The sequence below is a fragment of the Plecotus auritus genome (assembly GCF_963455305.1).
Source record: "Plecotus auritus genome assembly, chromosome: 3".
NCBI lineage: Eukaryota > Metazoa > Chordata > Mammalia > Chiroptera > Vespertilionidae > Plecotus > Plecotus auritus.
The window spans coordinates 8793751-8808628 of NC_137772.1; the positions used below are offsets into that span (position 1 = coordinate 8793751).

Consider the following 14878-nt stretch of genomic DNA (forward strand, 5'->3'; position numbering starts at 1 on the left):
CATTTGGTTTCACAGGAGGGGTAGCAGCATGGGGCTCACGGGCGCCGTATGCTCTGCCCCCCAAAAGGGCCTTGCCGCCTGCGAGAGGCCTGGGAAGGGGAAGTGTGTTTTCTTTAGAGCAACTTCTAAAAATTATCGTCTGTTAAAGGAAACCGGACCACATTTATACATAAAATTGGGGTTAATAAATTGAACTAAATTGAAAAACACAAGATTTGTCTGATGCTTTGCATCAGAGAAGTTGTTTGCTTAACCTCGGTGAGCTTACGATTTCCCAGGCCCCTGGGTATTTAAGGTAAAACTTGGCCCATTAGTAGTTCTATGACTGGTTTGTTGAAAGGAATAGAGTTGTATTGTCGCTGTGCGCCTGTACATTTTACAAGCAAGTTGGACCGTTTTTACGGGTCGCAGTATCTGCTCCATGTGGTAATTTTATGGGCATCTATAATTGTAACTTCAGTGTTAATTTTGGCAGCTCAGAGAACAAAAACAGGCTCACGTTGGTCCTGAGGAACCAAGCGGAACAAGACTTTGCATTAGGAAGAGTAAACGATGGAGCCTTTCTCAGAAGGGAAAAATGAACAGCCCTCTGTTTTTCTATTCTTTCTAAAACCCAAGCCTACGCTCTCAGATTGGATGGGCATAAAACAGTATCTCCTGCGAGATGGAGACGGGAGTTCAGCGTTGGGTTTTTAGGCCAGGATTCTGCCGCCTCGATGGGGAATCTGAGCACTTGAGCCCGGAGGAATGTTTGAAATCATGTCATCTCAACTGTCATCTCACGGACGAGGAGCCGGACCCAGGGTGGTCGCCGTGTTCAGTTGTAAGACATTGGGCACTTTCACGGAACCCCCCGAACCTCCCCGTTACAGATCAGGTCAGTTTCAGAGCTGCACTCGTCAGCATGAACTTCATTAGGATCACAGGTAACTGTTCGGTCTGGAGGCCAGAACACACTGGCATTTATGATGGCAAATAGTTCTTAGCAATAAACAGGGAAATGGGGGTGCTGGTGCCTGAAAAACCAGATTACTTGAAGAAGGCTGCCACGGGAGATGGACGTCGGAGTACTTTAAGGCGCCCTTTATTATGGCGTAGTTCCTTATGCATTAGTATGAAGAGGGTCACTTTCGATGGAAGAAAATAGAGATGTTTGCTCTTCTACTAAGTGTCTTTTGGAAAGCTGTGGGGATCTCTTGGGAGGGGATGAATGAGAGCTGGAAGTCACATCTTCTTAGGAGTCGTGTTGTCCTCTCTCATATGCAGAGGTCTGGTACAGAGAACCCACATTAATGACCGAAAGAGAAAATGGGGTTCATAAAGACAGGGCTTTATTACAGGATGGTTTGTGGAGTCCCCCCTCCCCAAATAGAACCAAGATCGGAACAGTTTGGGAACTTGAGTACCTCAAGGTATTGGGTCGATAATAAGCACTCAGATATATTTCTTCAGAGGATGAATTATGTGAGAGAGAATTTTTTTAAAGAATTCCCGCTAAAGGAATGGGCCAAAAGTTGAATGGGAGAATGCAGGGAGGGGTTTAAATAGTAAAAATGTATGCATGGGAGGGAGCGATTTCTGAGACGGTAACTAGCTGCAGGCGGTCAAAGACAGTGAAAGTCAGCACGTGCCTGATTCTTGCCAGTTGTCGGACCCTCCTTGTCAGTTGCCTGGGTGATTGTAATAGTCCCCGGTCTGTCCTCCACCGTTGCACAAGAGTGGTTTTCTAACACAACGTGTCGTGTAATTCCTCTGTATGAATGCATGCAGTGGTTCCTCATTAGCATCAAGAATAAGATCAAAGCCTTCTGGTCAACCAGGATCTGGCTTCTGTTTCCTCTCACCTCACTTCCAGCCTGCCCCTGCAGTGCCCAAGTCCGCCTGGCACCCCCGGGCTCTGCACGCTGTGCGCTCTGCATGGCTCTCCCACTTCCCTGTGGTCTCCATCCTCCATCCATCATCACCACCGGGCAGATTTCTCCCGGTCCTCGTGTGTCTCATAGCACCTTCGATGAAAGCGATCTCCACGTGCTCACTGAGGTCTGTGAAATCTGATGTTCAATGCTCTTACAAGCAAAGACGTTTTCTTTCAATGGTAACATTTTCACGTCTTCTCACATTTTAAATTCACTTACCAGAAATTTATTGAATGCTTACTCCGTCCAAGGCACCGTGCTTGGCTTTATCTGAATCATCCCGGATTTGACAAGTGTTCCCTGAGGACGGTACCTAAATGGATGTTTGTAAGAAAATAAAGCTGGAATAAAACCTATTTACTCCTTCTTGTTAGAACAATAGGACAGCATTATCGCAGTTTAGAAAGAATTGGTTAGCCTACAAAGTAGCTGTGAGTTTTTAGATGAGTTGTCTTTATGGACATGTTCGGAACTAATTGTGACAGTGGAAAAATTTATCCTATAAGTTATAGACAAGCAGCAATTCATAGTTGATGCACAATATGGTGGTTTCTTTAGATGGTGATGACCAACAATGTTTCAGCAATGTATTTATATTCCCTTGTTTTCTTGGAGCATAAGTGTGGTGCAGTTGGAAGAATGTTCTAGTAGTATATTTTAACAATGACTAGTTGACTCATGAAGCAGGTCTGATATAAGACCCATGGTAAACTGGAATAATGTGTTATGTTGTTTAAGAGATTCCTATGATTTCTTTAATACAGATCTAAATGCATCACTTAGTATATAGTTATGTTTCTATGGTAGCTGCTCTGTTTGGGGGGTTATTATGTTTCTATGGTAACTGCTCTGTTTGGGGGGAGGTATTATTAATAGGGGGAGTCATAGAAATTACGTATAAATTAGGTGTATTTGACCTGCTAAATTTTGTTTGTTTTTCAATTATTGAGCAAAATATGTTAAGAAAATCACAATCCTTAAAATACCCTGAGAAAGTCCTTGGATTATAATGTTATAAATTGATATTCATTCGCTCAACAAGCATTTATGGGGTGTCTGGTGTAAGCTCTGCATTATTCTAGGCTCTGGGAATGTGGTGGGAACGTGGCTCATGTTTCCTGCTGTCCAGGAGCTTACGTTCTCGTGGGAGAGACAGACAGTACACCAGGACACACACTCTCTCTCCCTCTCTCTCTCTCTCTCTCTCTCTCTCTCTCATACGCTCAGAGTGAAGACAGCAGCTGGGTAACAGTCTGGTTCCAGTTCCAGTGTGTGTGGTTTTGCCACACCGCCAAGCAATTCTCGGACCCCAGGTGGGGGGCGGTGGGGTGGCCCCAGGGGTGGGCTGGCAGGCTCAGACCCTGCGGGCCACCGTAGGCCTGGCGAGGAGCTCCGATCTTCTAGGTGCAGTTGGCAGGCACTGTAGGAATTCATGCAGGGCAGTGGCGTGTGCTTTATGCTTTTCTAAGAAGGCCTGGTTGTTCTGTGAAGAAGAGAGCGTCGGGGAAGGAGGGAAAGCTGGTCACCAGCCGTTAGGATGGGCGAGGGATGAGGCAGCGTGGAGCAGTGAAGGGACTCAGGATTGCTGGTGGGGAGGGAGTGCATATTCATTTATCTCAGTGCAGTACGCAGATGAGATGACGTGGAGATAGTCAGTTAGAGCCCCCAAATTCCATTTTGTCCAAGTTAAACGTCAGTGCACATATTCTTTATTAAAGTGGGGCTGAGTTTTTTCAAAGGAAATGCAATCCAGACACTTAGAGCATGCTGCCTCTTATATTTATTTGGCTGCAATGAGTGCAAAGAAATTTGCCTAGAAGATGGCATTTAAACTAAACAAATAATTTCAGCTAAAAGCATAAGGGCAAATGTGACCTAAACTAGTTAAGTTTGCTAGAAGTTACTTCTTTTCTACAGAGAGATCAAGTTCCCTGTAACTTACACAAAATCAGAAAATAGACGTGCATTTTAAAAACCATATTTAGTAACTTTGTATCTGTGATCTTCCGAGATGTCCTTAATTATGAAGGCGTTACCTTCCAAATGGTACACAGGTCAAAGGTCCTGGGGCGGGCTCTGATCTTCCCCTTCGCCTGCCGGCCTGACCTCTTTCCTCTAATTCACAAAGTCATTCCAGGCGACGTTGGGTCCACCTGGCCATCCTAGCAACTCATCAAGGAACCTGGCCTCGGTGCCTGGTCCTCTCCTGGAGAAGGCGGAGGGAGAGAGGGAAGCCCAGACGGGATCTCTAAGTGGCTGTGGCTGAGCTGCAGGCCCCCGAGGGGAGGGGAGAGTTGAACAGGTGTAGCTCCCAACTCCCTCCCACCTGTCCATCTCCCGCCACCAGCCGCCGCCACTAGTTCATCTTTCACACAGTAGGCTTTAGAGCGGGGGTGGGGAGCCTTTTTTTCTGCCAAGGGCCATTGGACATTGAACACATCATTCACGAGCCATACAGAATTCTCAAATTAAAAACCAGCCCGCTGTATTTGGTCAAACATTTAATTAACTCACCCCTAGTGCTTTTGCGGGCCTTAAACGGCCCATGGGCCAGATGTCCCCCACCCCTGCTGTAGAGTAAGATTTTGCTTAAATTTAATGGTAAAAACAAGTTCTTAAATATTTAAATCTACTCATCTAGGGAGTAGCACACTTCCCCACTGAGGTGGTCCATCCACATGATTCTGTCATTTCTGATCCCCAGCGTGAACGGAGCCTCACCAGCCAGTGGGTGTAACTCACACCCACAGCACAGCCTGAAGCTCCATGTTCCACCCACTGCTACCGCAGCCAACATCTGCAAGACTCCCTCCGAGGCCTTCTCTTGGGGACACTTACATCTCAGGGGCCCCAGAGTTGGTGGGTTCCTGGCTTCTGCTGGTGTTGACCTCTGCTGGCCTGACCCTGTTTTGGATTTGAGTTCTCCTCACTCTCTCCGGTTTTGGGGGAAATGTCTTACCCTCTCCTCATACCCATCTGGCAGAGAATGGCAGCTCAGCAGAGCTGATTGGGGTTTCCAGGGATGCAAGAGAGAGGGGAGCATTGATGTGAGCTGGCGCGGGGGGGCGCGGCAGGGCGAGGAGGCGTTCAGGCCTTTGACACCGGGATCCTGCTGCTGTGTCTGGGGCCCCTCACCTCGTGGTTGTCATGCCCAGGCCCTGTTGCCTGGTGTCATCCATCACATCATTTCCCACTTGGTCCATCAAAGCAGGGTTCGAGTTGTTTCCCAAAGGGCCTCTGGACTCCATCAAACTCGGGGTTGTGCTGGGCACAGCTCTGAGTGCCTGACAGTGAGGGGGCTGCCTCCCCACAGTGTGCCCCGACACCTTCCGGGAAGATGTTGCTGAATGCCACTGGCTGACCCGGGTCTGGGTTCTGGCTGGCCATGTAGCTTAGTGAGAGGGGATGCATGCTTAGGGAACAGAGAGGAGAGGTTATGTAAGCACACGTGGGAAAGAAACTGAGCGCGCAGACATTCCACTCTGCCGATGGCTTTCACCCGCTTTCTGTAGGGCCTTGTTCAAGTGAAGCCTTACGGGATCCCACAGTCTGACATAGGAGGCCCCTGGGTGTCGGAGCAGACTTTCCTGCCCTCCCAGCCTCTCCCTCTGTTGGGGGCTGGGAATTCTCGGAGCGGAACTCGGAAGTGACTACCCTGTGCCGCAGAGAAGAGATGCGGGAGTGAAGGCATGCACTGCCTATTGTCACCTCCTCCAGAGCCCGGCCGGGTAGCCCCTGGCTGCCGGGGTCGGCCTCCCCACCGCCGCCACTCTTAGATGCAAAGCAAATGTGTGCAGAGGCCACAGCCCTTCCTGGATGTAATCTGCCCTCTCCTGCCCCCGCCCGCCTCCCCGCCCCCCCCCCCCCCCCCCCCCCCCGCCCATGCATTACCAGCCAACAGTCATCTTTCTGATTCACGTCTGATGTCACTCCTTACATTCCCTCTCTGGCTCACCATCCCCCCTAGGATGCAGGCCTTGGGCACTCAGCTCTTTCCTCCGCCTGTGCCTGCACCCCTGTAGGCCTTCTCTACTCCCCAGAAACACCTGCTGGTGGATTCTCCCACCCCCTTCCGCACCCGCCTCCCAGCCAGACACACTCTTGCTTCAGCCCTGGATTCAGGCTACAGGTCCTCCATAAAACCTCCCATTTCCTGCTTCTCAGCCTCACCCCCGTCTCCCCTCCCTGCTCCAGAGTTGGGGTTCAGCTTCCTCTGGTGCACCCTGAGCTTTGGTCTATGTATCTGACTCCTCCACTTGAATGGAAACTCCTTGAGGGCAGAGGTGTTCGCGGGGAGAGGCCTTCTTCACGTTCCCAAGCCCCCAGCATGCCTGACCGGAAAGGCACGCACCATTTGAAGGAATGAATCCTCGTTCCCACAAATGCATCGTCCCGATGTAGGTGCCAGTTAGTAAATACGTCGGCTCCAAGTCAATAAGAGCGGGGATCGTTGCTCAAAGCCTCGAGCCTTTCAGTGCCGGGTTTAAAGGCAGGTTTTGTGTGTCGAGGCCCCTGGACCTCCCGCTCTTCTGGGCAAGTCTTTCCACCCGAGTGGACGGCCTGCGCTTGTGTGAACAGCACCAGGGTTTGACGTTGGCCGTGCTCACAACGCGGGCAGGTGTGGCCATGGGAGGGGCGTGTGTGTGAGGTGCGCGTGTGACAGATGGCTGGCTCTCTGAATGATCTGCTCACATGAACATTGTCTTTTCTGCAGGTGATGTGTCACCCATCAGTATGTCTCCCATCAGTCAATCTCAGTTTATTCCACTCGGGGAGATCCTTTGCTTGGCCATCTCGGCAATGAACTCGGCGCGAAAACCCGTCACCCAAGAAGCCCTGATGGAGCACCTGACCACGTGTTTCCCAGGTAATGGGCGAGGCAGGGAGCGCCCGCCACGCGGACGCGGGCTCTGGCTGCGCCCGGACCGCGCAGGGACGCGTCCTCTCGTGTTTGAATCTCGCAGGAAAACATCGTTGCCGAAAGTGACCAGAAACTTCTCTTAGTTTTCTAATTAAACATTAAGGCACCTGTGTTACTTCAAAAATAATTTTCCTTCTTCAGCTCTAATACTTTTTTAATTGGCACTGAGCAAAAGAAATTAAATGGGGATCCGTGAGGAATTCTGGCAAAAACTCCCGAGATTCCATTCAACCTTTGCAACACAACTGTCTTTAAATACATGAACATCATGAGTCCTGGGAGTGAGTCAGAAACAACTGAAAATTTTAGTCCTAAGGCAGGGGCTGGCAAACGGCGGCTCGCGAGCCACATGCGGCTCTTTGGCCCTTTGAGTGTGGCTCTTCCACAAAATACCACGTGCGGGCGCGCACGTACAGTGCGATTGAAACTTCGTGGCCCATGCGCAGAAGTCGGGTTTTGGCTTTCAAAAGAAATGTCAATCGTTGTACTGTTGATATTTGGCTCTGTTGACTAATGAGTTTGCTGACCACTGTCCTAAGGGATTAAACTAGAGAGAGAGAGAGAGAGAGAGAGAGAGAGAGAGAGAGGTCAAGATAAATGTATCTGGCTTGTTTACGTCATGGCCTGGTGAGTTTTAAGAATATGGTATTTGGTAAATTAGTTAAGATCTCATTATGAAAGAAAAAATGTTTTCTCTTAACTGTTATAATAAGAAGACAGTAGCTCAGCAGCTGTGTGGATGGCCTTGGCTGCCCCCAGTGCTGGAAGGTCTGGGGAATGGGGAGGAGCTAAAGACCGCGGGCCCCATCTCCAGGAGGCAGCCCACTTCTCGGCCCCAGTATGTTATCCCCTCTCCTCCAGAATGTAAGGCCCTGCCAGAGTTGCCAGATCTCCTACTTCTTCAAGAGAATCTGGAAATTCAGTTTTATGTGGCATCTCTACGTCACCCTAAGTATTGGCAATCGTGTGCGTGTAGATTTTACCCTGGGTATGCCGACGGCACGCAAGCCAAGTAAAACACATTACTGGGCCATCAGTTTGTCGGCTTGATTTGGATGCAGCCTCTACCTCGATGGAAATAGAGCTTACTTACGTTAAGCACAGACGCTTCGCATATTTTTCATTCAGCTGACAAGAGACCTTAGTAAATACAGGGTGTCCCCAAGAAGCGTATACGCACTTTGAATGCTCATAAAGTCAGTGTTTATTGACATGCAGTTCATTTCCAAAACTTAAGAGAATCTACAGAAATGAATAATGTTCTTGTCAGCGCCTCTTTTCAAACTGATGACCGTCTGGTCCAGGCACTGCTGATAACTCGAAGCAAGGGAAACGCAAGCATCAAGAATCATTTCGTTCGGTATTTGTGTGCCCTCAGTTCGTCGACTGCTGGTTTTGTACCATAAACTTTGCCTTTTATGTGTCTCCGTAAAATAAGTCTAGAGGCACTTTAGGATAAATTTTCTTTGTTCAAAACTTAGTCTGCCTTCACCCATTATTTCAAATCAATTACACCTGAAAAGGAGTGACAATTGAGTGAATTGTCAGCTGTTAAAGTGTGTGTAGATTTTTGGGGGGACACCCTATATAAGCGGTTGGTTGTATCAGTTAGTGTTTGCTGCAAGAAAGCTGGGTAACAAACAACCACAGACCATCAGTGGCATCCAGCAATAAACATTTGTTTAGCTCCAGGAGTCAGATGATTCAGACGGGTCCCAGCCAGGTGGCTCCTCCTCCCCTGCGCCCCACCCTCTCAAGCAGAGTCCTAGTCCGTCTATTGGGGTGGCAGATGCACAAGAAAGCTCAGCCAGTTGCACAAGGGCTCGTCAGCCCTTTGGTGACATCACACCCAGTCACGTGTCATTGGCCAGACTCAAAGTCCAGGCGTGGGAAATCGCTGTGGGGGAGGGCAGAAAGACTGCTTCCAAACTAAGTAGGGGTTGACCAGACTAAGTCTCCCCACTTTTCCTGGTGATGTGTTCTCCTCTTTCAGCTTCTCAGTTAACGTGTGTGAAAATGATGTGTATTGTTTAAAAACTCTTAACAGGAACCCGCCCTTGGAACCTATGAATTGTCTTACGTTTTATAACGTTTTCCGATCTCTGAATGTCCTTCACTGTCTGATTGTCTCTCCTTGTTAACTTCCAGGCAAATCCGTTTCCTTTCAGTAGGAAGGTGAGAGAGGGGTTGGGTTGAGTGGAAAGCTGGTCTTTGTTGTTGAAGCTCTCAAAACCTGAATTCCTGATGAACTTTGGAGGTAGAAAAGAAAAGTGATGGGATGAGTAGATGTCCCCAGTATCCATCACAAACATAACTCTTTCAGGTGACAGGTGTTTAGTTTTGCCCAGGGATATAGGCAATTCAAAATGTCAGTCATTATACTTGGGGGACTTACAAATAAAATCATCACCATCAATATCAGTGGCTTTCAGGGAAGGCTTGTGAAAATGCACAGGTAGAAGCCTGGAAAATGACTGAACAGAGGATGTTTCTAGGGTTGTGTTGGTTTTTTTTAATTAAACATTCTTTGACCGATATACTTCCAGATACAAAACATAAACACTTTAGATGTAACATCTCTATGGAAACGCTTGGTAAGGAATGATTACAGTGTACTCACAATTCTGTATAGTGTTGTAAGGGTTCTGAGATCATCGCTTGGAAGGCCTACAATCAGCAAATTCTAGAATACAGTTAAATTTTTGTTTTGTAGTAATAGTCATTTTTATGAACTAGGCCTTTTCCTTTAATATAACAGCATAGTAAACTCAATTGTGAAGTCTTAAAAATGAACCTTACCATTTTTTTGAAAAACTTATTTGTACTTTCTATTTTCATTGATGAGAGAAAGAGAGAGAGAGAGCGCGCGCGAGTGAGCGAGCGAGCAACTTCTTTCTGTTTTAATATTACTGCATGCGTGCTGCCATGTGAGATACTCTGTTTTACATGTGGGTTTGTCGTCTGGATGACTGTGCTGCACAGCTCCTGGGGTGTCATGCATGAGACTGCAGTGTAAGTGGGGTCTCATCTCAGGAGCTGAATCCTGCGTGAAGTTGTTCTGGCTGTTAGTGGGGCGTGGCAGCTCCTTTTAAGTTGCTTTCTCGTGTACAGGCAATTTTTGTTTTATGCTCGTGCTCAAGAATTGCCTAGATAAGGTTTGGGTTCTATCACTAATTCAACTGGAATTTGTTTTTATTTTGTGCAGAAACTCTCATGAAATGTAGGGGAAACATTGTGATTATCCCGGCCTTGGAATCATTTGCATGAAAACCAGTGTGCGTTTCTCAGGAGTAGAGCCTAGATTGAAAGTAAGCATGTGGGCCAACAATGAAACAATTCCATGAAATAATACCTTCTTCGCAGGCACTGTCCCCTTTCCCACCTGGTCACTAAGGATGACATCATGCCTTCTGAAGGCGGTAACGAAACAGGTGTGTGTGCTACATCACGTTCATGGCCTCTCTCCCCTTGAGAACTCCAGGCCGTCACCTAATGCTTTCGTATCCCACCTTTACAGTGTGGAAGGATCGGGGGAGCCTACCCTTCTCAGCTTACCCAGCTGTTCTAGGTTGCTGTACGGTGTTCTTTGAAGGTAATCTAGTTTCCATGGGACTTGACCCAAAGTTGAGACTACTCATAGCTAATATGTATCGAGAACTCACTATATGTCGGGCACTGTTGTACATACATGAAACTCATATAAACTCACAACTCTGTGAGCATAGGTGCTATTACGATCCACATTTGGATGGTAATAAATAGAGGCTCAGACAGTTTAAGTTGCCTAAGAAGATACCAATTGTATTGGTTTTGTAGAGCAGCTACAACATGGTACAGGTGGCTTAAACAGCAGAAATGTATTGTCTGACAGTTCTGGAGGTTAGAAGTCCGACACCCAGGTGTTGGTAAAGTTGGCTGGTTCCCTCCGAAGGCTGAGGGACAGATCTGCTCCAGGACTGTGTCCTTGGCCTGTAGACAGCTGTCTTCTTCTGGGGGTCTCCTGTCATTGTCTTCTCTATGCATGTCTCTATGTCCAGACTTCTCCTCTAAAGATGATACCTGTCATGTTGGCTGAGGGCCCACCTAGTGACCTTGTTTTAACTTGATTATCTCTAGAAAAACCCCCATCTGCAGGTAAGGTCGCATTCTGAGGTCCTGGGAGTTAGGACTGCAGCATCTGAATGGCAGAGGGTTGGGGGGCATAATTCAACCAGTTGCATCAATGAACGGCGATGGATTTCTACCCAGCAGCCTGGCCCTGGAGCCCAACCGGTGGGTCAGACACGGTTGAATATCGGCACTATGATTCAACCTGACCTGCTTCCAGATTACCGTCATGCACCTCATATGATATGTGGTCAACGACAGACCGTATAGAGGATGGTGGTCCCGTAAGATTACAACGGAGCTGAATTTCCTGTAAGAAATGGAAGGACATGTGGTTCAGGAGGAATTTTTTCTCTGATGGGATCAGTATCTGTGGGGCTTGGCAACCGATTTCCTCTCGCTCGCAGCACCTCAATTCTGAGGGCATAGCTTACATCCCAGTCTGTCAGCCACTGACCTGTTTCAGCAAGAGGAGCCGGTCCCTGAGCCCTATGTATTCAGAGGACTACAGCCCTCCACACCTAGTCAGATGGTCCTCAGAGAACGTTACTGTACATCCTTTTTCAAGGTCCTGAGGTCCTGTACAGGGACATGGGACCCCCGGAGCTACCCTCACAGGTATGAAGTGCCACGGCCACTTTATAAAAGTTCTCTGTGGTTGTGTGGGGCCAGCCTGTCCCTAGACTTGGGAAATATTTCCATGTTGTAATGATATAAAGCATAGGTGAGTTGTCTTTCCTCCATCAATTCAATGCCGGAGCGAGCCTTTTGTGCCAGATGGGGTCAATGGAACCAAAACCGAATTCCCAAAGTCCAAATGTTGAGTCCTCAGTTCTGCGCCCTCTCCATATTAAACACCCTCTTTTTTTATGAACACACAGAGTTTCTTAATCTGACCACTGCCCCAGCATGCACTAGCCAAGCCATCTGGCCATGACCGTCCCTGGTTTCTGTTCTGACTGATCCTCAGGCCACCTTTCATTTCCTCCTGCTTGTCACTATGGTGACCTAGGCCCTACCCAGCCAGCTTCTCCTCGATGTCTCCAATCAGTCCAGCCCACCCCCCTGCGCATGGAGCACATCAACAGCACCGGTGTTGTATTTCTGACCCTGTTGGAAGGAAGCAGGGGGAGGGCTCGTGGGACACTGCTGTAGAGTCTACAGTGGTGCCCAGTCATGTCCTAGGCCTTCACATTCACTCACCACTGACTCATCCCGAGCAACGTCCAATCCTACAAGCTCCATTCACGGTAAGTGTCCTGTGCAGGTGCACCATTTTATAAAAAATAACTTTTGCCCTAACCGGTTTGGCTCAGTGGATAGAGCGTCGGCCTGCGGACTGAAAGGTCCCAGGTTCGATTCCGGTCAAGGGCATGTAACTTGGTTGCGGGCACATCCCCAGTGGGAGGTGTGCAGGAGGCAGCTGATCGATGTTTCTCTCTCATCGATGTTTCTGACTCTATCCCTCTCCCTTCCTCTCTGTAAAAAATCAATAAAATACATATTTTTAAAAATAACTTTATTTCTCAGTTACAGTTGACATACAATATTATATTAGTTTCAGGTGTATAACTCAGTGACTGGACATTTTATAACTGACTACGTGATCTCCCCAATCAATTTAGTACCCACCTGACCCCACACACAGTTCTATTTCAGTGTTATTGACTGTGTTCCCTGTGCTGTGATTTACATCCCCATGACTATTCTGTAACTACCAATTCGTACTTCTCCATCCCTTCACCTTTTTCACCCATTCTCCCAACTCCCTCCCACCTTCCACCCAGTCTCCTAGCCCCCTCCCCATTTTTAAAAATCTTTTATACCACATTTTCCTGTGCCTTCTCTGTGTTTAGATAGACAAATGCTATCATTACATTACAGCTGTCTGCAGTATTCAGTGCAGTAACATGTTACACAGGCTTGTAGTGTAGGAGCAATAGGCTACATACTCCATGCAGCCTAGGTGTGTAGTAGGCTGTACCACCTAGGTTTGTGTACGTGCACTCGGAGATGTTCATACGACGGCGAAACTGCTTGAGAATACATTTCTCAGAATGTATCCCTGTAGTCAAGTGACGCATGACAGCTTAGCATTCAGGTCAGTCTTGGAAATATCATCACCCTCAGTGTGCCTGGCAGTGCGCAGTGGAGAACAGCCAAGAAATAAAGCAAATGCGCTGCAGCCTGGAGAAGGTGTACTTTCTTAAGTACGTATCCTCCTCATTCTGCCTCTTAAGGTAGACTGGACATAAAAACGCACACAAAACCCTTTGAAAACAGTATCAGTTATTGTACAAAGGAGTGTCTTTATTTTCCTTCTGAAATCTCTATTCTAACCAATGTGGCAGCGTGGGACCAGGGACCAGACAGACGTAGAAGGTCTAAGCTTTCACGAGTATACTTCTTAGGGCTCTCTGGTTACAAAGTAGGAAACCCACCTCCGTCCTGCTGACCTATGCCAAGAAGAAGGCTCTGACCTGAATTCCCCCCGGGCTATCATCCCGTCCCAGATTGAAGGTGATGATTGGGAAATTGGAGAGTACTACATAATTAACAATGGTCAGGTCCATTTGCCCTTTTATATAATTTATAAAATTCAGTTTATTAAGTAAACTTAATCTTGAAAAAAAGTATAGAATACCTCCAAATATATATGGGAGCCTCTATTTTAGCTTTGCTTTTCAATACCAAGATGACTATTTCAACCCTGTCCCCTAGTTGCTTTTATTGAAAAAAATCTTTTGTTCATTTATATCATATCATGTAAAACATTTTTTATGTCTCCCCTCATTTAAAAATATTCTGCCTTTAACGATTCAGTTCAGTAAAGCTTTGAACCACAGTAGCAACCTAACCTCATCTAACGCCCCCCGCCCCAGCTCATTTGTATTTTCCCATTCTATCGGTGGTAATACTCATGAGAGTCATCAGAGAAAACCAGGATCCCTACTAAACTTAGTGAACACCTTTGAAAGCTGTTTACCTGCTATATGATAATCCATTGAAGCGTGGCCAAATTCATAGGATTTTGTCTTAGTCCGTTTGGGCTGCTGTAACAAAAGACCATAGACTCGGTGGCTTTGACAACAGACATTTGTTTCTCACAGTTCTGGAGGCTGGGAAGTCCAAGTTCAGGGTACCCACACATCTGCTGTCTAGTGAGGAACCTCTTCAGAGAGAGGGCTCTGGTCTCTTCTTCTCCTAATGTCACATCCTGAGGGCTCCATCCTCATGACCTCACTAACCCTAAGGCCCCACCTCCTAACACCATCATGTTGGGGTTTGGGGCTTGACTCTATGAATCATAGGGGGGCACAGCAGACTAAAAAAATCAGGAATCACATTTGCAACAGCATGGATGGGCCTGGAGAGGATTATGCTAAGCGAAATAAGCCAGTCAGAGAAAGATAAGTATCATATGATCTCACTCATATGTGGAATCTAATGAACAAATTAGATCCAGAGACATAGAAGCATGGAACAGACTGTGGAATCTCAGAGGGAAGGTGGGGAGGGTGGGTGGGTGGGTGAGTGGGAAGAGATCAACCAAAGAACTTGTATGCATGTGTGCATAACCCATGGACACAGACAATAGGGTGGTGAAGGCCTGGGGTATGGGGTGGGGTCGGGCTAGACAAGGTCAATGGGGGAAGAGAGGGAACATAGGTAATACTTTCAACAATAACGATTTTTAAAATCCTATATAATAAAAGGCTACTATGCCAATCGACCAAATGGTGGAACAACCAATCGCTATGACGCACACTGATCACCAGGGGGCAGACGCTTAATGCAGGAACTGCCCCCTGGTGGTCAGCACACTCCCACAAGGGGAGTGCCGCTCAGCCAGAAGCCCTGAGCTGGGCTCATGGCTGGCAAGCACAGCAGCGGTGGCAGGAGCCTCTCCCGCCTCCGTAGCAGAGCTAAGGAT

At 47.6% G+C, this 14878-nt stretch overlaps 1 protein-coding gene across 4 annotated transcripts in view; it reads left to right on the forward strand.

Annotated features, from left to right (window-relative positions):
- STOX2 (storkhead box 2) overlaps positions 1-14878 on the forward strand; it is a 114630-nt gene that overhangs the window by 84456 nt on the left and 15296 nt on the right. For all 4 annotated transcript variants that reach the window (XM_080658941.1, XM_080658943.1, XM_080658944.1 and 1 more), the window contains one exon: positions 6631-6783. In XM_080658941.1, coding sequence (XP_080515067.1) covers positions 6631-6783 — 153 coding nt within the window. The remainder of the gene's footprint in view (positions 1-6630; positions 6784-14878) is intronic.